Source organism: Ruditapes philippinarum, unplaced genomic scaffold (assembly GCF_026571515.1).
Source record: "Ruditapes philippinarum isolate M1 unplaced genomic scaffold, ASM2657151v2 ctg629_1_1_1_1, whole genome shotgun sequence".
Classification (NCBI taxonomy): Eukaryota; Metazoa; Mollusca; class Bivalvia; order Venerida; family Veneridae; genus Ruditapes; species Ruditapes philippinarum.
In genome coordinates, this window is record NW_026858135.1 from 678,894 (window position 1) to 703,651 (window position 24,758).

The window sequence follows — 24,758 nt, forward strand, 5'->3', positions numbered from 1 at the left end:
CAAGAATCGCACAGGAATATAAGAGGAAAGAGAGAGAACGGTATAAAAGAAAGAAAGAACAAGGTTTAGTCAAATATGTTGCACAAATATCAGTAAGAGAGCACAGAAACACTACAAGATATTGGAAGCTTAATCAGAGAAACAAACGGGAAAAAGATCGAAGAATATTTAAAGCAATTGAAAACATATTAAGTCCACCAACATCACCAACACATGACAAACCAGAACTGCAAGAGAATTCAAGAACAAAGAAAGGTATATCCTGTCAAACATCTTTACAACTAAGTATATGCACGGCTGCCGTCAGTTTATTAAGAAATCATGTTTTCACCTACTAAGGAAGATTGCTGTATTATAAATTCGAAAGTGTTTTTTTTGCCAATGATACAGAATATGAAGAACGCCCAAACACTTGGCAATCTAATGCATACGCAGGGATTATTTACGCTCCCATCTACAAATCAGATAGCCTCGTGCTTCGATGCTCTTTCTATTAACTTATATATATATATATATATTTTAATTTGCCTCTTAACTTCTGTCGGACTAGTAATGCATTCAATTTTACAATATAACTTAGATATATCGAATGACGTTTAAAAGAGTAAAGTAAAGAAAAATTGCTAAAAAACACAATTATTTTCTAATATTGACATACTGCACACTTTTAAAATCATTACTTTTGAATGACCTAAATGATGTTACTAAAGTTTAGGTGTGGTGAGAATACTTTAGCTTATTTTTACACTTAAACAAAAACACCTGTTGTGTTTGTTTGATCGTGGTACAGATTATTTTTAAAGCAATATTTTCCTTGATTAAATCTCATGTTTAGGTATGTTGAAAAAATAAAAACCCATAAAAACACCCTTTTTTAACATTTTGATTACAATAGAGACATCTGGCTACATTGTGTTTTTTTCTAATTGAAGAGTTTTCAAGCGTCTAGAGTTATATACTAGTATACCGTGAAAAATGCCTTCAAGAGGTTGTCCACGGAATACCTGTCGGAAAGGACGCCTTTTTAAAATAAAAGTCCAGTGGTTTCAGGAAAAGTGCCGTCCATAGGTTGTAAATAGGGTACTTGTAAATGGGCTGGGAGGATGGAGGGGGTTAACCTACCTTTTCGGGGCAGGGCATTTGTCAGAAAAAGTGGCTTCGAAAGGTTGTCCAATGAGTACCAGACCAAAGGAGAGTGATGAAAATGCTTTGTCCAAAGGGATTATTTTGCAGGAAAATGGCCTATAATGATGATATTAATGATGATTAGGAAAGTATGTTGACAATTGATCTGCTGATGATGCTGAAATCCTGATGCTGCTTCTCATAATTCTTAATTATTGTCAAATATCAAGCTGATAGTAAAGATGAACAAGTACACTGATAGTAATGATGATGATGTTGTTGATGATGATGATTATAAGCAGATTATATTGATTGCATTGATGATGGTGATGATGCAAGTGATGATTATAGTGAGGTGAGGACTGTGAAGAGTAAAAAGAAGCATGTTGATTGCTTTGCTGAGGATGATAATGATGATATGATAAAATAAAATGTTTTTGAAAAAAGGTACAATCAAAAATCTGTTGGAAAGTAAATGATCTGAAAACAAATTTTCCAAAATTGTAAAATATAATGATTGCTGTACTATTGTATACTTACGATATATTTGATGTGAAGCTTTCCTTTTAATAAAATCTATACATGGGATCTTGGTTTGGGTAAATTACTACCTGACATCTCCTTTTTACAAATAAAACTATGCTAGGTGAATATATGTGTGTCACAAATTTAAGCGATTGGGCATTTTAAAACGCAGTTTAACTTCATATAGGAACATTCATATTGTATTTATCTACTGATAATAACAAATAAGGAAAAAGGTATATTTACTAATGATCATGTTCATCAATTTTAATTTCAATGGTATAATAAACTTAATTAGGAATTAATTAACCCCGGTAAATGGTACGCTGTTGAAATGAAATCTTCTATATCAAATGTCAATAGAGGTGATAATCTTCAATTACTTTTTTACATATTGGTCAGAACAAAAACGCAAAATTAGGAGAGAAACTTATTGAAATTCTGAGGTTTATCTTCTGTAATTCATTTGCAATTTTACTCAATTAAAGATTTCATTCTTTCTTTCTTTCTGTTTACTATTAATGGGAAAATATATGTAAGCGGCCTAATAGCTCAGTCGAGAGAGCAGAAGAATAGTATTCCGAGCGTCCCAGGTTGCGACTCCCTGTCAGGCTGCAGATTTTTCTCACCCTTTGACATGAACTTATGTTCAAAGTGAGCATCAATGAAAGAAGCAGTCAATCATTTATATGTTCAGAGTTATATGTTTTAGCATAAAGTTTATAAAACCAGTTAAAATCTAGATTGGTGTGTTAATATGTACAAGGATTCAGCTGTTTAACTGTGGCTGAATGATTCAAATTTACCGAAACATTCGTGACGGTTTAAACAAGAAAAAATCAAAATAACGAATGGACAAATTTATAATTATAATAATATCATGCATATTAATAGTAAATTCTGTTCAAATTATTTTGAAATTCTAGTGTAATTATGTTTCTTCTTAAGTCTATTAATTTCAATGACTTTGATTAGATAAAAATCTGAGTTTTCTGCTTTTCTTAAATCCGAAATAATTGTTCTCTGCTTAAGATTTATACGAATTTTCAAAGAGTTTTTTTGTAAACAAAGTCACAGGGAAGTTTAAAAAACATGAATAGACCGTGGACATGGTTTTTGTTTAATCAAAATATACATTAATACGTGTTTCGACTTTTTTCAAGCCTTGAAAATGTGTCAAAACCTTTTTGTGTTGCCGCTACATTTCAAGAACTTGTTCTTTAAATGCTGGTCAAAAATAGTATGTTTCAATATCAATGCGAAAATAATGTGACATCCAATTATTACTTTAAAAATCAATAGTTAACTCACATTGTTCGTGTGTACAATTTATTATCGTAGATAAGGACGAGTTTGATTAGGTAGTAAACAATAAGCCAATGACTATATTGCCATATGGATGGCTCCTTGTATCTAAAAGCAATATCTCTAATAACTATTTACAAGTTCTTTTCATTGTCATTTCCTTCTTATGTCTTACTTAATTATTACAGCTATTCATAGTTTTTTTAGCTTTTATAAGTTCTAATTTAGTTTTACATAGTATATCATCAAAATCTATATAATCCCAATAATATGTATTGCAATAAGGTTAACAAGTATCGCAATATATCGTAATTCGGTTTCACGGTACCCCTTCTATTTGTCAGTCGTACAAATGCATTAAAATCATGGTAACTATGTAGATAGAACAATGCATACTTTATGGCCCTTCCTGGCCGTATCTTATGCATGTTTAAAATTAGTACAAAACTGTTTATGTATAACATTAAGTAATTTGAAAAGATAATAGTGTTAATATATTATTTAAGGGGAATGAAACGTATTTATCAATACTACTCAAGTTTTTGAATTAATTTGAAATTTTAAGTACATGTAGCAAGTAAACTTAACGAGTTTTAGGAAAGGATTTTTTTGTCATTCTTTTGTTATGCTGTAAAAAACTTACTAACTTGACTTCTTACAAATATTCATCCTTTTTTCTCTTCCTTGATATTTCAAGGTTTTTATCACAACAAACAAAAGGTCAACATATCGTTTAATCTTTGATTATCTCGTTAGTTATGAATAACAAAAACAGTTTTAAAGTTGCCTGTATCTAGTTGATCTATTTTGACCTGCCATATCTGTTTAACAAATACAAAGATTGGCGAAACCATAATTTTTTAAAAAGTTTTAGATACAATATAAAGGTTGCATATTTTCTTTAACCTCGGCTTTTTCCTTTTTTAAAATAGCATGTCGACATGATGAGACAGATGAGTGTATAACTAAAACTTTTAAAGACACCAGGAAGTTTTGCAAATTGTCAAAAATTTCTTCTTGAAATATGATGTCGTGCAAAAATGTACTGTTCTATGAGAAAAAAACCCCAGTTTTACAAGGTCTTGCTGAGATGAAAAAAAACTAGAAACTAAGTTTTTCTTGTATCACTATATTTAATAATTATTTTCTAAAGATTCACTGATGCCATTTGCTTTTTTATTTCAGAATTTAAAGTGTTCATAAAAAGCTAAAATTTCCCCACATGTATCGTTTGGAACTGTACAATTAATTTGTTACACATCTTATCTGTTTGCTGTTTTAGAACACAACTTTAAACAGATTTTAAAATTTTCAGAAGAATAGGAATATCTGTCACATGCTGCTGATCGGGACATCTATCGGCGGGTTTCTGATGGACGGATATTCCGATCCGAACATATTGCACCAGTAACTATTTTCTTACACAGCGTTTGAAATTAAAACTTCATTCAGAACGGCGAAATAAGTCATCCTAAGCATGCCACGATGTAGCACAAGACTCCTCTGGCAACCCCATACTAGATGAAATTTCTGGAATGGGTAAAACTAACGAGACAGCAGTCGATTTGCAAAAAAAAAATGTTTGAGATAATTGGCCAACTATAGCTCTTTGATAACAAAAAAGCTCGCCCTAAATAACAAGCTTTTGAGAGGTAAAAGTAGGAGCATTTCCGAAGCATATTGACCCTTTAAGTAGTTTTGCAGAAAAATAGCATCAAAATCAAGAATTCTAATAAAAATATGTAAATTTTCAACCTTAAGTTTAATACATGTAGTTGCTTGTATAATAATCGTTAATAATTGCCAAAATTTGGCTAAAAGCAAGATGGCTGGGAAATTACTAATGTTTTTTAAGACCCTCGCGGGGGGTAAAGCTTAACTTCATTTTTGTCTCTAGTCACTTAGAATCTTGCTGACAGCAAGGCAAATATATTTTCCTGATGATGTCCGAAACTGACGTGCGAAAATTACGGTAAGCACTCATAAAAGGCTAAAACAGACACACAATATTTTTATTCTCATAAGCAATAAAGTAAAGCATGTGACATACTAAACGTTTATTTGTTCTGTAGTTTTGTCGTCTGAATGTTAAATATCGATATTTTACATGTTGTATAATAACGAAAGAAAACTTTTAGTCATAATTTTTCCCATGTTATGAAGCGACATTTTATCTTGCTCTGAGAGGACAACGATCTTCTGTACAGATATCTTATGAACAATAATTTATTTCAAAAAGCATTCTTCATCTCAAGATAATTTTGTCGGAACGAAAGAATTTTACAGAAGTCACGACCCTTATTGTTCATTGAAATATTTGTATACGAACAATATAAAACTATTGTTGATAAGTCCAATGTTATTTACTACCTAATTGTTTTAACAATCGTATTGTTGAAGCTGAAAACGCCCATTTGAAAGAGTAAATGTTATCAGAGTCTCATAAGGAAGATTTATGTATCTACATTGTATATATAAACAACCGAACTTTAGTTAATAAGTTTATATTATTACGTCTTTTTACTTAGTTGTTACCCAGTTCATTCGATTAACAGTTTATCAAAGTTTTAAAAGTTTTTTTTGGACTAAAATTAACAAAGTATACAATGGCAATGAACACATGCTTCATATTTGTATCGCTAGTTTGTGTGTTTACGATGGTAAACTGTAGATTCGTACTGTACGACTCAGACAACACTGATACAATCGTGGACAATGGATCACAATTTGCTGCTGTTATGAAGATGTTGGCAACTTTATTTTCTAGACTGAATGCTTTAGATGGTAAAGGTAAAATATTATTTTCTTAAAAATGAAAAGTACGATTTTAACATGTAGCAAACTTGAAATATTTGATAAAATAATTATTGACTCACAAAAATTCCTTTTTAGTAATAAGATAAATATAACCATTTAACTGATGTAATTGATGACCTTGTCAGATCTTAAAAAATGCAAATGTTTTATACAACGTATATAGTCTGTGTAATGTTTGTTAAACTGCCTTTATTCTTTTACTGTTTTAAATTTGACAGTAGTTATTCTATCATAATCCAATGTTTTAAAATCAAGTGGCGATCGGCATAAATACAATAGCATACACAAAAAATCATATGAAGTATTTAAAAAAAATATTTTAACATAGTTATGTTGAAGTACATAAATATAAAAAAAACCCAACAAAATCACTTTTTACAGGCAAAATCACAGGGACCAATGTTGATTTTTTTTGTCTTTACTGAGATACTATTAATTATTTTCCAGGAAACATGACATTAGAGATGCCAAGAAATATGAAATGTTTGGACGGCTGGGTCACATTTAAAGACTCGTGTTATTTGTTTGACACAAAAACTCTCGATTTTCAATCAGCTGAGGTACCTTGAGCTACTACTTTTCTCTAAGTATTACATTTGGTATTGGTTATATGTGGATGGTTCAAATATCAATCAGTAAATTGAAATATGTCACAGGGTCATTTTGTCTTTGCTAGAATGCTCTGTAATTCATACCCATACTCTATATCATTCCCCTAACGTCTCTTTTTCAATAATTCATATCATTTTTCAACTTCATACTAATAACTTCATTTGACCTGTAACAAGTTGACGGGCCTCATTCACTTCATTTTTGAATTCGGTCACGCTAACCTTTACGCATGCGCACAAGAAATGAGAACTTTTAGCGAGAGCTGTTGTTTTTCATTGACTCCGTATTTCTATCTTATTGTGTGCCAACAATATATTTACAGGTATATTTGAGGTTATAAAACATTGTAAACATGAATTACAATGATATGTGTATGTATTTCGCTTGGAATTATCAATAGCACAAGAAATGAGAACTTTTAGCGAGAGCTGTTGTTTTTCATTGACTCCGTATTTCTATTTTATTGTGTGCCAACAATATATTTACAGGTTCCTCTTTGAACGCCCTATCCTCCCGAGTGAGAACTCACGTATATCCGTGACATATACATTATTGAATTATTTTAGTAATTGATGTTTACATATATTATTGTAATATTCGTTATAAATATTGAAGGATATATGAATCCAAACCTTTAAAAATGAGACAAAATATTTATCATTATTTACTATTCTGCTTTTTAAAACAATTTATGATATGGGTTTTAAAATAGAGGAGCCAAGTCTAGAAATATATATAATAATAGAAATCACATAATACCATTTTAAGTTGGTGTCTTTTATTTCTTGATTGCCTTATCAACTTTGTGTTGTCTTGAAATTTACCAAACGTTTTGCCAGGATAATAGTATGGCAAGCTTAAGTATCAATAAACAAACGAAAATACAAAAGCAAACATGATTGACACGGATATCTTAGCATTTAAATTGTTACAGTAAGAGGTTAACTTTTTGCTAAATGACAACGTAGTTGCACCCTATTTCAGATTATATTTCAATGTCAAAAGGCAAAAAATGATTTTAACGTGTGTGCTGTTTAGTTTTATATATAGTTATATGATATGTATAATTTTGCGTGTATTTTGATATTTGTGGTATTTCAGAAGGAATGTGGCAAATTTGAGGCTCATGTAGTACGTTTAGAGACACAAGAAGAAAATACATTTCTGAAATCATTCATGGCCAACCATTTCAAAGTTGAGATAAAGATTAAAGTTTTCCTTCTTACTGTGAAATATTATTAAAAGAAATGATATAATTTAAAACGAAACAACAGAATTATGCTAATGACATTTTATTATTACATACTATAAATTTAAGACACAGCTTACTGGATTGGTATGACAGATGTAGAAACAGAAGGATTGTGGAAAATATCAGGTACAAAAAGAATTGTACCATTTACAGACTGGGAAGACGGTCTACCCAATAATCACGGCGGAAATGAAGATTGTGTTATATTTTATGGCCCGTCTTCTTACAGTTGGCTCGATGTGCCTTGTTCAGGGAAATTTCGAGCGTTTTGTGGGAAAGATAACAGGAGTCTTAAATAGATATATGAAATGGTATTAGAAAGAAAATTTGATGCTTCTTTAGATTTATGTATTTTCTTACAACCAACACGCTTAGATGTTTGAATATTTTTTAAAACTGGAAATGTATATAAATTATTTAATTAGGTTTTGACTAAATCATTTATGTAAGACTGTTCTTTTTCTTCTGATTTGAAAAAAACCCCATTGATTTACAAAGAAAATGTTAAATTTAATATGTGTTTTAATTTAAAAATAAACTATTTAGAAAACTAACTTAAAACTGTTCTTATTCATGAATATAACAAGTATAGGTTTATTACCTTTTTAACCCGAAAAGCATGGAATCAAACACGGATTTTATAACATTATATTTGTTATTTATTTTATTATCATTATTAGAACAAATTCTGTAATCATTAAAAAAAATTCAACAAAATGTTACTGTTACAAATTGAACCAAGAGTAAGAATAACTTTGCACGTTATAAGTGTACCTAAGAAGTTAATTTTCTTTAATTCTTAAAGCAAATGATGATATCAACCACTCATAAACATACAATAAGCTGTGTTCCATAATTTCATCTAGAAGAAAAACACAAGCTCATTTATACGGTTACGGTCAGTGAAATCTGATCCTATCCTGAATATTGATCACATGGTTTTGATCATGGCCATTTGCTATGATAACCTTCCTTTGTCTATCACAACTGTTACACTTCACGGATTAAATTAAAAAAAAAATCCTTTGATGCATGCTTTAATTGTCTGCTTCTTCCATTTGAAACAGACATGTAATTTTCCTAAGCAATAACTTCCGCTGAAAACGGATGTTTAATTTTGGACTATTCAAACAAGGTATTGAAGCCTCGAAAAGCAGACTGAAGGGTGGAAAAAAACTTAAGTTTCTGAGTGTCATTGTCACTCTGGTGATTCCCTAAGAATCCCCCTTCGTGGTGAACTTCGAAGAAAAGAGATTAAATCGTAGAAACAAAATGGTAGCCATTTTTTTAGGAAAAAACGTGACCAGATTTTATACTGATAAAAAGTACTGTTACCCTGTAACAGTACAAATTTCTTAGTCACGTGATACACTTGCTTTAAATGTAAGAATTACTCCCGATGACCTTTGGGAATTTAATATTACAAAAAAGTGAGGGGTTATAAACTAAGATGACGACTGTGTTAGAAAATATCTTTTGCAATTTAGTAGTTCATTTTTATCGATTGTTCCGTAGAAACGTTAACTTAACAGAAATTAAATCAACTTAATGCTGTCAATTTCGTAAGCTTAAAATGAATTATGGTTTCCTCTATGAAAGTCTTAAGGTATCAAACGAGTTGTTAAGGAGATTTCTTGGCATAAAGTTTTCATACTATTTGTTTGGGACGTTTAATGATTGGAAATCGATAAACGGTAATGTTATTCATAATTTTGGGTTATTACAGCTGAACATATTGCACACATACATTTGAATATACGTATAACGTGATTGTCTGCAGTATAACTATGCCCAGTCATTAGAAAACTTAAGTCACAGAAAAAGCTGAAAAAAAACACAACAAAATTGTTGTCAGTTGTGAAGCGCGGAAAAAACATTCACATGCACACAAGATGTAGACAGACTTGAAACGACCTCGTAACCAAAGTAATTTAAATAAAAACTCACCATTGTAGCGAAATCTTTAAAATCATATAAAAAAACTAATGATATCTTAAAAGAAAAAAATGTCATAAAGAACAAATCGCAACAATTATTTTTAAGTGCACGTATAATTAACAGTCTAACGAATGGACATTGAATTTGAGCCTTTTTTTATTACATTGGGAAAATTCATTATACTACACCCAGTGAATATTATTCCGTTCACTACTATTTGAACCAGTGATATTACAGCTACCTAAGATCATATAGTACTCGTTAATAATTGCTTACCTTTAGCTGAAAAGCTGATGTTTAAACAGTGATTCATCGAAACTTGTTTTGAATGTCTTGCTGATTTTCTAGCCAGATTCCCATCCCATCTAGACATTGAAAATCGAATGTCAAGCTGAACGTTAAATGTTAAACAGAAACCGGGTATGACGAAAGAAAATATAACCAATCATGATAAGTCGAATGAACTAAAATTTGTGGTCTGCTAGGGTCTCATAGAATTGACTGTATACGAATATATCATGTAGTGTATTAATATTATTATAAAGGAAAGATAAAAAGGGTCCTTACATTTAATGCACTAGTTAACACAAACATAATCGTATTGAACTTTATCGTAAGTAGAAGACAGGTCAAAAACATCTAAGCAGTGTACACGTACCATCACATACATGAATTGATCGAGATACGGCCCCGTAGGCCTGACACTACTTATGGAGACTTTTTCATTTATTTCTATACAATGAATATATATCTTTTCACGTATAATTGTTAATAGTTCTATAGATTCAAGGTAAATGTTGTGTTTTTGTCGTTGTTGTTTTTCTTTTCAGGAAAAATATGGTTCCTACCTTTTCATTTTTATAAATATATTTGTTTGTTTTCGCTCAGGTTAACAATGGTTCCTACTTTTTCATATCTAAAACGGGTTTTTTAGTTGTAAAACATAGCTCGATTATCGTTCTTTTTTTCTGTTATTGTTGAGTTTCTTAAAGAAAAGTAAAATAAAAAATCTATCTTGAAAGTCCGATATAAACTTTAAGGGTCATGTATACTTGTTTTTTTTTTTATTTTTGCAATTTCATTAACATTTTAGCATGATGCATAACATAATGGTCACATTGGCCTATATAGTCACATTCAGAAAATTACTTGCATTCAAAATTAATAGGTCAACATTTCGCAACTTAAATACTATCTCAGGACATGACTGGTAATATGTTCTGGGACCGTACCTTAGTGTTTGAAAGGGAGGATTGAATCACATTCAGAAAATTACTTGCATTCAAAATTAATAGGTCAACATTTCGCAACTTAAATACTATCTCAGGACATGACTGATAATATGTTCTGGGACCGTACCTTAGTGATTGAAAGGGAGGATTGAATCCTATTAAACCACACATACACACACGCGCGCGCACGCACGCTCCCTCACAAACGCTTAATAAAATATTTTGTTACTTAAAAGGTTCTCTTTAATCTTTAAACGATGATCAGTGATAATAAAGCATTCATTTTCAGATGTTTGCGTGTCTATACAGGACGCAAACAACAATCATAATTCTAAATTTAGAATATCCTCTATTTTATCATAATATATGCGGAAGATAATCACAAAAAACTTATTTTTTTCCTGCTGGTGATGGTTTTAAAGGAACCCGACCTGACGATTTCCTCTGTACATTATTACGAATGAAATGATGCTTTACTCAACACTAAACTGTTAGAATATCTGTTTCTTTTCCCTAGTTTTTCTTCATTATTTCGAATTACATATTTACATGTATTAGATTGATTTATCTCCCTACCAATCTAATGCTTCATTATAGAATAATCCTGTATTGATATACATGTATTACTATTTATTTGATTTGTTACAACACCACTGAAACTGCATAGAAGTGTTATATTTATTTTTTATGGCTAATGCATTTATTGTTGTAAATGTTAAACACTACATGCTGTTATGTTCTATTCAAGTAATGTTACGAACTTATCTTTACAGAACATACTTCATTTAAGGAACCAATAATTTTTACATTTCAAAATATGCAAACATGTTTAAAATATGACATATATAGCAGAGCAGCAAGATATAAATACTAGATAAAATAATAAAACATTTACTGAGACAATTCTATTTCCTGGTCATTTACGTCTTTATAGAACCAAAATAGAACCATTTGACAAGGTAACTGGGAAGAAAAATTATATGGTTTTACCTTTAATAAGTTGAACTACCTTTAAGAACACCTATTACAATTTGCCGAAAATTGATAAACTTATAACTATAAGAACAACTACAACAGATCAGTTGTGAGAGCCACACATAACAGTCAAATAATTGCTATTCTTAAAATGAGAGCAATGAATTTAGGAATTATTCTGTTGTTTTTACAATTTGTTTCGATGACAGACGGACATATTATAATATATGGTACTGGTGGGGATTCTCCACGCCCAGAGTTAAAATGGGATGGTGAAAGTGGAAATTTAGAACGTGAGATTGGAGATGTAAAAGAGTCACTTGTCTCTGTCAACCAACAGATTGGTGACTTGAAGAACCGGGTTGAAGAATTACAGAATTCCGTCGAAGGTAGAAAAACTACACTGTTAAATTATATCTTAATAATGTTAATATATAAAATAAATAACTTTAAAGTGCTTTGCTGTTTCTTTTAATCTTAAACACCATTACGAGATTTTAAAGTAACTAACATGTCATAACAAATTAATAGAAATTAGTTGTATTTGTAAAACATATTATCATGCTTTTGAACAATTTTTGACCATAAATGTAATGTGATTTGTAGAGAGAACGAGAAAATGCCCAGATGCATGGATTCCACATAACGATTCCTGCTTCTTTTTTGATTCCATTCCTGTCAATTTCATTACGGCAGAGGTAGTCATTTTATCATATTTATTAACTTTGTTAACGAATAACATCAATATTTGGCACATTGTTGAATAGTTTTTTTATCTGTACAGACATTGGCGAATGAGTAGATAACTAAACGTGCCTAGCATGCTGTCCACGTTTTTTAAAATCCCACTGAAAGTCAAGCTGTATTTTAACATATTCAATAGTATATATATATATGCATATTAACGGAATATATGTATGAATAAATGTCATATTATGATATGTCTGAGTGGCTTAAACACTTGAAAGACACATAACATGAATGTTTCAATGTATAAACTTGTTTTAACTTAGTAAACACCATTCTCTTTATATCTTTTTACAGAGTTTCTGTAAAGGACATAACGCTCATCTGGTACATTTAGAAACAAGAGAAAAGAATGCATATCTGCAGAGTATAATACCGGAAATTTATAAAGATAAGAAAGGTAAAACAAAATTGTAAATTCTCAATCTCTTTATACATGTAATGATGTATAAACCTTCTCCTTATTTAAGATGAACAGTTTTGAGGATTGGTCGTTCTTCGAAACGCACAAAACAAACCCTTAAACTATTTGTTTCTTGATAAAGTATATTACTTTATTGCTGAGCGTGAACAACAATTTATATAACAAAAAAAAGCGTTTAAGGGTTTGTTTTTATAAGTTGTTGTTCACGCTCAGCAATAAAATAATATATTTTATCCAGAAACAGATAGTTTAAGGGTTTGTTTTGTGCGTTTCAAAGAACGGCCAATCCTCAAATGAATATATTATAAGACATATTCAGTGTTTGTGTTATAAAAACATCCAGCAAAAGCCTTATAGTAGTTTTCTATGATAACTTATATCCAGCTCAAATTTTTATTTATTTACTGATAATCAGTTCGATGTTTAAATTATAATATTCTAAACTACCTTAATTTTTATAGCATGAAAAAGTGTATCTGAAACTTATATGCTTTAATGCTTACTTGATAATTCATTGTTATCAGTGTTGTTATATTTTCTGGTCCTTCGGGATCATTGATGCCAACACTATAAAGTGTTGAGAATTGAGTACCGGTCAAGCCGGTGCTAGGGGGCGTGAGGGATGTTGCACTTATTCATTATCCCTCATGTACAGACTCAATCAAACCGAGTCTGCAATTCTTATGTTATTTTGTTGTGATTAATGCTTCCGAGGGATCACTTTGTTTCCAGAATTTTCATTCCCCCCTTCAGTTTAAGGATTGTCATACATTTGAGTTTTTAAAAAATGGCATTCATTTTGAAAGGCACAGTACGTTTTGGAAAGTATTTGATTGTATTTTGATATCTAACATTTTATATGATTTATATGAAGTTTGTGAATTTCCTATATTTTAGATTATATGGTTTGGATTGGTATGACTGATGCAGCGAAAGAAGGAGTATGGAAGACAACAGGGACAAAATTGTTCCCTTCTTCGACTGGTTGAGTGGGGAGCCACAGAACATTTCGAATGACCCAACGGGCCAAGACTGTGCTGCTTTTCAGTCTCATGGAAAGTACAAATGGGTTGACATAAATTGCAGCACAAGGACCGCTTTCGTAGCATGTGAAATGTCCAAACAAAATTGAGCCTATTCAATGACTTTTGTAACTTCTATCAATCATTTACTGCTTAATGAAGATATAACGTTTCTATAATTATATTAAACATATTTACCATTAGCTGAATAAAGCAATATATTTTTTCCGAAATATATGAGCAGTGTGGTTTTGTTTCTGATTTCCAAATATTGACTGGTCCTCCGGGTCTCATTGCCGCTTGTCCCTGTTGCTGGGTCGCTTGGGGGTTGCGTTCATTAAACTTCGCCCTTCCTTGTTGATCTTGTTTATCCTATTTTTTTAAAGAGATACATATTAGTAAATTATATGTAATTATCTTATCTTCACATCATGTATCCAAATAATGGCAGCGTGGAAATACTAATGGTCAACGAAATTATACCGTTGGAAGACATATCACTATATTTCCATCCGTCTGTTCTCATGTTCTGTTGCATGTACCTCTTAAAGTGGTTGAGCTAGATTCACCAAACTCGACAGGAATGATGATCAGAATGTAAAGTTAGGCACGTGGGGTTTGGCATGCGGATTAATCTAGTTTTGTCAAAGCTATTGCCATTGACATAGTATAAATTTTCAACTTGTGTCGCGTGTAGCACAAAAAGTATTTCACATTGAGTCATGAAAATTTACAGAAATGTTAGTAAGAATGTATAGTTGTGGACGTGAGGATTTGCTTGTGGATGCAGTCTTTGTGGAGTTATTGCCCTTAACTAAGTAAAATTTGCAATTTTTTAACTTGTGTCGTGCAAAGCACTAACTATTTGACCTAGAGACAATAATTCGACAGAATTATTAGTCAGCATATATTGTTGTGCATCTGGGGTTTTGCTTGTAAAGTTATTCTTTTCCTATAGAGTTATAGCCCTTTGTTAATTAAAATTAGCAATTTTTAACTTTTGTCGTGCGTAGCCTGAAAATGTTTTGACCTATATGAAATAACAATTGAAAACAAAAAATTAAAGTCATTGAAGTTGGAATATTTCTTGATAGTTTTGCTTTCCAAAGACGGAGTTTTAGGGTAACTGATTAAACGCCATGTCGAACTTTCGCGAAAACACGGAGAACGACAAAATTGGACTTTTAGAAAAGAAAGAAAAGTAAAACATCGGTGTACATGAAAATGACCGCAAGTTTGGAAGAACACTTAAAACTTACAGCGATTTCTCCTAAGCGGCAATGATTTGATGAAAGCAATCTAACTTTTCAAAAATAATACTCTGAACAAATCTGATAAAAAATATAGAGATGATGTTTGTAAATAATTAAAAAAACTAATAACAGATGCCTTCGATATTACCCCTCCTTTATATTTTGATTAACTAAACAAAGAAGAGAAGAAGAAAAAAGGAATGTACATGGTTAAACATCAGTACTCACTTTCGAAATAGTGTTTACTTCATCTGTAAGCATCTGTAAGGCATTGTATCTTTTCTTACTAATAATTGAATATCATTCAGTTCTAACTGAAGAACTGACTAGGGGATGACACAACATATTTCAAAATTTCAAATAATCATATCATATTCATTCAACAATCATATTATTCTTTGCTATGTCACAAGCCCATGCAAACACGTACAGTTCACAGTATAAATGAACGGGTAACATAAGAGCATTAAATGTATTCATATATGACATATCATAGTATTTTTATTAATATACAAAGTTCTTAAATGACCATATAAAGGACATACTAACTGAAATTGTACACCATTATTAATTCCAAAATGAATTTCGCTTCTAATGATATAACGTTTGTGGGAATGCTATGAAAATATGGGAGTATATCTATCTTGAAAAGCTTGTTAATATGTCAACTTTAAGGAATGAACTTCGTTGTTAAAAGTAAAAAAGTAATTATAAACATATTGTTAGATTAAAGTGGCTTTATTGCTTTAAGGGGCGTAAAATTGAAAGGTTACATTTTTTAGATAAACGATAATTTTAGAAATATGTTAAACATAACAAACAATAGAATGAAGAATAATATTTCTGTTGGAGAATTTTTTGAATAATTTCAGTCTTTTGGAAACGACATTTTTCAGTCAACAAACGATGAATCTGAAGATTTAGAATCAATGTATGATTAGAATAATATTGATCATGGAGATGAAATATTGGGTAGATATTTTACTATTGCATCTGCTGTTAAAACATTGAAAAGGAATAAATCTCCTGGGAATGATTGTCTTTGAAATAAAAACTTCATTGAATGATTAGGTATTTATATTTGCGACACCTCTAATTGTATATGAGACAGTGTTTTTCCTGAGAGTTGTGTATAAAAAGCTTGTTATCTCATGCACAATTTGGTTTCCGGAAAGAAAATCCTAATGTAGATGCCCCTTTATTTCATTGTCTGGTGTTCAAAAATACTTAAATAAGAATTAACGTTTGTACTGTATGTTTTTTTTAAAAAGACCTTTGATAGTATTACAGGAATGTTTGGTGGCTGATTTGTGTCATTCGTGTTTTCGTCCTGCGCCCCCGCCATTTTAACTTGTTAATTCTCACCTTTTCGCTTTGCGGGGTTGCGGGACGAAAACACGCTAATAAGCGGGGTCGCGGGGCAAAGCTTTTTTAATTAAAATTCGCCCGCGCCCCGCCATCTTATTTCTAAAATTTCGCTTCGTTCCCCACTAATTAGCGTGTTTTCGCTGCACGCCCCAGCAACTTTAACTTGTTAATTCTAAAATTTTCACTTCGCGGGGTCGCGTGGCGAAAACACGAATGACACAAATCAGCCACCATAGAAATGCCCTATGTTTCAAATTATATGATATTGGTATTAGAGGTAAATTGCTTGGTATCGTTAGAGATATTTATTATTATGGTTAAATCTTATATAAAACGGTGTAATTATATTTATTCTGATTTCTTTTAAAATACCTCTGTTAAGGGGAGGTAATTTTACCGATGATATTTTCACTGTTTAGTGATGATTGTTGCGTCGTTACATGTCGAAACGACGCTAAATGTCGCAATAGCCGCTAAATGTCTCGAAATATTTTGCCGATAAATGTCGCAATAATGACGCTAAATATCGCAATATTTTCCTTTACCATTAAATGTCACAATACTACCATTAAATGTCGCAATAAATAGTTTCATGTTAATGAACTGGTATTACGTCAATATTAACGTTATGTAAGTGAAAGGAATTGCTGTGATGTACAAAACAATTAATTAAAATTGAAGTCATCTAAACCGGTGTTATAAATTGAGCTCCTTGGTGATAAAACACATTTTTATAATTTTACCTTTACACAGCTGAAACCAAAATGAATTTACCAGTATAAAGATACATGTAAACCAGAGTGCACATCCTTGCAGACTGAACCTACTATGTACTAATGGCTGACTATCTTTGAGAAAGTATATCTCCCATATTTAATGCATATTAAACGTTTTTGAAACGTTCATGTTTTACAAACATATAATAATTTTTTTATGCATAGACTAAAAAGTAGTAAAAATTGTAAACTTTCAAGAAAATTATATATGACGTCTTTTAAAATGTGATAGCAAACCTTAAAGGACGAAATCTGTTCCCCCGCTTAGTTTGCTTTTCTGTTTTTGTATATAAACCAATTCAAGACACATTTGTGCAAATAAGCCTCCATATAGATAAGGGATTGACATATTTTTAAGTGTGCCCTTTAATAAAAAGGCGGACACGTCTTTGTCCCTTTCTCGTGAGAGAAGGGGAATCCTGTGGGGCGTGTATGTTGTCGCACGGTTACTTTCCTTACAACATGTCCTCGATGCATGTATATGGTTGCATGGTCGGAAATCTCTAAAACAATGACAACGTTCTCAGAAGTGTTATGGTACGGAAACGTGTAGTGCAAATTCTTAATGTTCTCAAAAAAGCAGTTTAACTCGTAAAATCTTAAACAGAACTTCCGTTTATGAGTTTAATACTCCTAAATAGGAGAGATAAAAAATGAATTAGAACTTTGTTACTCCCATTAACACCTTGTTAGGACATTTCACTCATAATAAACTAAATTCATTTAAAAGAAGTAAAATCCTAATAAGGACTTTGTAAGCAAAAAAGCCTGAATATAAAATAAAATCTAATTTGAACTTTGTAACTTCTGATCAGGCTTTTATACAAAGATCAAATCAGAATTATTTTTCTCCTAATAAGTTTTATAAATATTCTTACAAGGACTTGTAAATTCCTGATAAGTCTTTTGAATTTCAAATGTCACACCAATAAAATAAGGTCTATAGTGATTTTCCAGCTTTTTTCCAGCTTTATTGTTTGGTAAATGAAGACCTCTGGTGCACTTCTGTGCACGAACGAGAACCTGAGTAGAATCTGATGTTCGTGAGCTAGCTGGATAGCCTCCTCACATGAAACAATCCTGATGATCGAACCAACATCAGTATAAGTACGCTAAGCATTATACTTCAAAGATCAGTATTATATTCACCTAACATGTAGCGTAGTTGCATAATAAACTTGATTTAAGTGATTGGGTCTATGATGGAAAATATGCATTACGATAAAAATTCATGTTGATAGTATTAAGAACCATGTGCATTAACAAACCATAAAAAGGTTATATATGGATGTTGAACATAAAATGTTCTGGAATAAAATATTAATTTAGTAATTCATCATATAAATGGCATATTAAATCATGTAGAACTCGATAAACATTTCTTTTTCAAGAAATATTTTGTAATAATATCCAAATGATACGTTTCTATTGTTGTTTATCAATATTTAAAGTATTTCTTGAAATGTGCCCATTGTAGACAAACCCACTTTACAGTCCACTTTAAAAATCGTTAATGTTGAGTCGGCAGATAGATCGGGATATTCCTTCATGTCCTAAAGTTAGTAAATATATTAAAAACATTTACTTTATGTTATATAGAGGTTAATACGTAGTTGCTGCTCGCCATTATGCGATAACGTCCCAAGATGTAATTAAAGGTCTGAGCGCCCGAAATACGTTATGTCTTCTAGGACCATTATTGCGAAGCAGTAACCAAGTATTAATGCTTTTACACCTATCCTGGAGGTACGGCGTTTAGACATCGCCGCTTATCCTAGATATTTTTTGGCTTGGGTTATATTTCCAAAAAAAAGTTTTTATAGAGCCATATTTCCTGTCAGACATCTTTATACACGGCTGCTGTAAGTTTATTAAGAAATCTTATTATATGATCTAAATATAGCTACAATCTCATCGGTCCAAACAGTAGTCAACAGAACTTTTTATAAAATCATATTCACTTGGTGTAGTATCATATTTACTGGCTAAATTGGATTTTCCCAGTCTAAAAAAAGATTGAGATTCATATTCAATGACCATACACCGTAGACTGTAAATTACGCCTGTTAATTAAAATATAATTGTTGCATTTTGTTCTTTATGGCCTATTTCTCGATTAAAATATCATTACTTTACTAGTTTACTTAACCCATTAATTCATGAGCATTTTGTGAAAAATGGCTGTTTTCATCTAAAAGTCTCCCGTTACAAGTTCAAATTGCTACAAAACTAGAAAAACTGCTTCAATACTAATCAAACTTGGCACAAGTGTTGAATGGACCATTGCCTTTGCAACAACATGCTCAGGCTTAAATTTCCTGTTACCATTGCAACGAGGGGATATCTCAAAATTGCCAAAAATCACTATTTTGCGTTGATTTTTTCCATCAAAATTGACTTCAAAGTGCTGCAACTTCTCCATGGATTGAGATAGAGTCAAATGCTTTTCAGCGTTGGTTACATGTTACCTTATTATCAATCTGGGGTCATTTTTAGCCTCTCACAAGTCAAACATTTTCTTGGCGATGAGGGGAACTCCGCCCACCTTTAAACCCCCCAAACAGAATGGGGCATATCCCCCTTCTGGCCACCCCCTGATGTATCTTTTGGTTAGGGGCCGCGCCGAAAAATTGGTCACTTTTTTAAACAACATTTCTCAAACAAAAAGTGTTGGGGCCTAAATAATGCATTTTTTCAACATTTGAGACACCAAGAAAAGGCGTAAAAAGGCGTATATATCGCGTAATGGGTTAAAGGCTATGAGTATGAATATGAGCAATATAACCCGAGCCGCTATATATACAAACAATTTTTTTTATAGGGCCATATCATAGTGTCAGGGTTAAATCTTATACCAATACATGCACAGTGCGTAAACTGAAGTACAGGTACATACATTAATTACCCGCACTCTAGTTCTATCGGGAATACAAATGCTGGTTAATTGACTTTTTTCCTGGGGTTTACTTATGGTGGCGTCAGAGGAAGGGAAAACGATACACAATTCATAGGCAGATGCTGGTTAGTTGGTTACATTTTTCTGGGGTTTCATATTGTGACGACAGGGAATGTGTTTTTATTTTTGCCAAGTATGATACAAAAGAAAAATTACATCAAAACATTCGGTAATCTGTACATACGCGGGGACTACGCCCCCTCCGTGTATAAATCAAATAGCTTCGATTTTCTATTAACTTTTATATCTTTTATTATTTGCCAAACTTCTGTCGGACTTGTAAGACATTAACTTCAACAATATAACTTAGATATATCGGATGAAATTTGAAAGAGTAAAGTTAAAAAAAATTCTCTAATATTGACATAATGCGCACTTTTAAAATCATTATTTTTGAATGACCTAAATGATGATGCTTAATGTCAGGTGTGGTGTGTATACTTTAGTTTATTGTTACACTAAAACAATTCATCTGTTGTGTTTGTTTTATTGTGATATAGATTATTTTTAAAGCGATATTTTCCTTGATTATATCTAATGTTTAGGTATGTTGGAAAAAAAAACACACACGCACAAAAACACCTTGTTTAACATTTTGATTACAATAGCGACATCTGGCTATGTTGTGTTTTTCTAATGGTAGAAATTTCTAATGTCTAGAGTTATATACTAGTATACCGTGAAAAGTGCCTTCAAGAGGTTGTCCACAGAATACCTGTCGGGACGGACGCCTTTTTAAAATGACATTTCAAGCATGGGGGTGGTTTCAGGAAAAGTGCGGTCCATAGGTTGTAAATAGGGTACTTTTAAATGGGTTGGGAGGATGGAGGGGGTGAAAGGGCATTTGTCAAGAAAAGCGGCTTCAAAAGGTTGTCAAAAGAGTACCAGTTCAAAGGGGAGGGATAAAAATGCTTTGTCCAAAGGGATTATTTTGCAGGACAATGGCCTATAATGATGATATTTATGATGATTAGGGGAAGTATGTTTAAAATTGATCTGCTTATGATGCTGAAATCCTGATGCTGTTTCTCATAATTCTTAATTATTGTCAAATATCAAGTTGATAGTAAAGCTGAGCAAGTACACTGATAGTAATGATGATGATGTTGATGATAATGATAAAACTAATAATGTTGAAGATGCTGTTGATAAATAAATGCTGTCATTCTTCATAATAATGATTATGCTGTTATGTCTCATAATAATGATGATCATCTTAAAAATTGAAGATATATTGTTGATGATGATGATGACACATCGTGGCGATGATGATTATATTGATTATAGATGTGATACTGTTGTTCCTCATATTGATGATTGTCCTGTGGTGAGGACTGTGCAGAGTAAAAAGAAGCATGTTGATTGCTTTGCTGCTGCTGATGATGATAATGATGATATGATAAAATAAAAATGTTTTTAAAAAACAGGTTCAATCAAATTACTGTTGGAAAGAAAATTATCTGAAAACAATTTTTTTAAAATAGTAAAATATAATGATTGCTGTACTATTGTATACTTACGATATATTTGATGAGAAGCTTTCCTTTTAATAAAATCTATACATGGGATCTTGGTTTGGGTAAATTACTACCTGACATCTCCTTTTTACAAATAAAACTATGCTAGGTGAATATATGTGTTTCACAAATTTAAGCGATTTGGCATTTTAAAACGCCGTGTAACTTCATATAGATACTTTCATATTCTATTTATCTATTGATAATAACAAATAAGGCCAAGGTATATTACTAACGATCATGTTCATCAATTTAAATTTCAATGGTATAATAAACTTAATTTGGAATTAATAAACCCCGGTAAATGGTACGCTGTTGAAATGAAATCTTCTATATCTAATGTCAATAGAGGTGATAATCTTCAATTACTTTTTTTACATAGAACAAAAACGCAACATTAGGAGAGAAACTTATTGAAATTCTGAGGGTTATCTTCCAGAATTCATTTGTAATTTTACTCAATTAAAGATTTCATTCTTTCTTTCTTTCTGTTTACTATTAATGGGAAAATATATGTAAGCGGCCTAATAGTTCAGTCGAGAGAGCAGAAGAATAGTATTCCGAGCGTCCTAGGTTCGAGTCCCTGTCAGGGTGCAGATTTTTCTCACCCTTTGACATGAACTTATGTTCAATGTGAGCATCAATGAAAGTAGCAGTCAATCATTTATATGTTCAGAGTTATATGTTTTAGCATAAAGTATATAAAACCAGTTAAAATCAGGATTGGTGTGTTAATATGTACAAGGATTCAGCTGTTTAACTGTGGCTGAATGATTCAAATTTACAGAAACATTCGGGACGGTTTAAACAAGAAAAAAATCAAAATAACGGATGGACAAATTTATAATTATAATATATCACGCATATTAATAGTAAATTCTGTTCAAATTATTTTGAAATTCTAGTGTAATTATGTTTCTTCTTAAGTCTATTAATTTCAATGACTTTGATTAGATAAAAATCTGAGTTTTCTGCTTTTTCTTAAATCCGAAATAATTGTTCTCTGCTTAAGATTTATACGAATTTTTCAAAATAGTTTTGTTTGTAAAAAAGTCACAGGGAAGTTTAAAAAACATGAATAGACGTGGACATGGTTTTTGTTTAATCAAAATATACATTTACGTGTTTCGACTTTTTTAAAGCCTTTGAAAATGTGTCAAAACCTTTTTGTGTTGCCGCTACATTTCAAGAACTTGTTCTTTAAATGCTGGTCAAAAATAGTAGATGTTTCAATATCAATTTGGAAAATAAATTTAACATCCCAATTATTACTTTAAAAACCAATATTTTAACTCACAATTGTTTCGTGTGTACAATTTATTATCGTAGACTAAAAGGACGAGTTTTTTAATTAGGGAGTAAACAATAAGCCAATTTGAACTATATTCCAATATGGATGGTTACTTGTATCTAAAGCAATATCTCTAATAACTATTTACAAGTTCTTTTCATTATCATTTCCTTCTTATGTCTTACTTAATTATTACAGCTATTCATAGTTTTTTAGCATTTATAAGTTCTAATTTAGTTTTACATAGTATATCATCAAAATCTATATAATCCCAATAATATGTATTGCAATAAGGTAAACAAGTATCGCAATATATCGTAATTCGGTTTTACGGCACACTTTCTATTTGTCAGTCGTACAAATGCATTAAAATCATGGTAACTATGAAGATAGAACAATGCATACTTTATGGCCCTTCCTGGCAGAACTCTTATGCATGTTTAAAATTAGTACAAAACTGTATTATGTATACATTAAGTAATTTGAAAAGATAATAATGTTAATATATTATTTAAGGGGAATGAAACGTATTTATAAATACTACTCAAGTTTTTGAATTAATTTGAAATTTTAAGTACATGTAGCAAGTAAACTTAACGAGTTTTAGGAAAGGATTTTTTTGTCTTTCTTTTGTAATGCTGTAAAAAACTTACTAACTTGATTTCTTACAAATATTCATCCTTTTTTTCTCTTCCTTGATATTTCAAGGTTTTTTATCACAACAAACAAAAGGTCAACATATCGTATAATCTTTGATTATCTCGTTAGTTAGGAATAACAAAAACAGTTTTAAAGTTGCCTATATCTAGTTGATCTATTTTCACCTGCCATATCTGTTTAACAAATACAAAGATTGGCGAAACCATATTTTTTAAAAGTTTTAGATACAATAAAAGGTTGCATATTTTCTTTAACCTCGGCTGTGTCCTTTTTTAAATCGACATGATAGTCGACATGATGAGACAGATGAGTGTCTAACTAAAACTTTAAAAGTCACCAGGAAGTTTTGCTAATTGTCAAAAATTTGTTCGTGAAATATGATGTCGTGCACAAATGTACTGTTCTATGAGAAAAAAACCCAGTTTTACAAGGTCTTGCTGAGATGAAAAAAACTAGAAAACTAAGTTTTTCTTGTATCACTATATTTAATAATTGTTTTCTAACGATTCACTGATGCCATTTGCTTTTTTATTTCAGAATTTAAAGTGTTCATAAAAAACTAAAATTTCCACACATGTATCGTTTGGAACTGTACAATTAATTTGTTACACATCTTATCTGTTTGCTGTTTTAGAACACAACTTTAAACAGATTTTAAAATTTTCAGAAGAATAAGAATATCTGTCACATGCTGCTGTTCACATCGGGACATCTATCGTCGGGTTTCTGATGGACGGATATTTCGATCCGAACATATTGCACCAGTAACTATTTTCTTACACAGCGTTTGAAATTAAAACTTCATTCAGAACGGCAAAAAAAGCCATCCTAAGCATGCCATGATGTAGCACCATACTCCTCTGGCAACCCCATACTAGATGAAATTTCTGGAATGGGTAAAACTAACGAGACAGCAGTCAATTTGCAAAAAAAAAAAATGGTTGAGATAATTGGCCAACTATA

At 31.3% G+C, this 24,758-nt stretch overlaps 2 protein-coding genes across 4 annotated transcripts in view; both read left to right on the plus strand.

Moving 5' to 3' along the window:
- The first annotated feature begins 5,378 nt into the window (after positions 1-5,378).
- LOC132752251 (perlucin-like protein) lies at positions 5,379-8,190 on the plus strand. 2 transcript variants are annotated; one of them, XM_060742568.1, is made up of 4 exons: positions 5,379-5,739; positions 6,220-6,332; positions 7,486-7,576; positions 7,700-8,190. In XM_060742568.1, the coding sequence occupies exons 1-4, from the start codon at positions 5,562-5,564 to the stop codon at positions 7,933-7,935; spliced, it is 618 nt and encodes a 205-aa protein (XP_060598551.1). In that variant the 5' UTR covers positions 5,379-5,561; the 3' UTR covers positions 7,936-8,190. The 2 variants fall into 2 exon arrangements, with proteins under 2 accessions (XP_060598551.1, XP_060598550.1); XM_060742567.1 differs by having other exon boundaries at positions 5,389-5,745.
- A 3,652-nt stretch (positions 8,191-11,842) lies between these two features.
- LOC132752228 (perlucin-like protein) overlaps positions 11,843-24,758 on the plus strand; it is a 48,511-nt gene continuing 35,595 nt past the window's right edge. Inside the window, exons 1-4 of one of the 2 annotated variants that reach the window (XM_060742541.1) lie at positions 11,847-12,170; positions 12,388-12,479; positions 12,826-12,928; positions 13,850-14,829. In XM_060742541.1, the coding sequence (XP_060598524.1) occupies positions 11,933-12,170; positions 12,388-12,479; positions 12,826-12,928; positions 13,850-13,941 (525 nt within the window). In that variant the 5' untranslated portion in view covers positions 11,847-11,932 and the 3' untranslated portion in view covers positions 13,942-14,829. Of the gene's footprint in view, positions 12,171-12,387; positions 12,480-12,825; positions 12,929-13,849; positions 14,830-24,758 lie in introns of those variants that run through there. The other variant, XM_060742540.1, reaches the window with a different exon arrangement.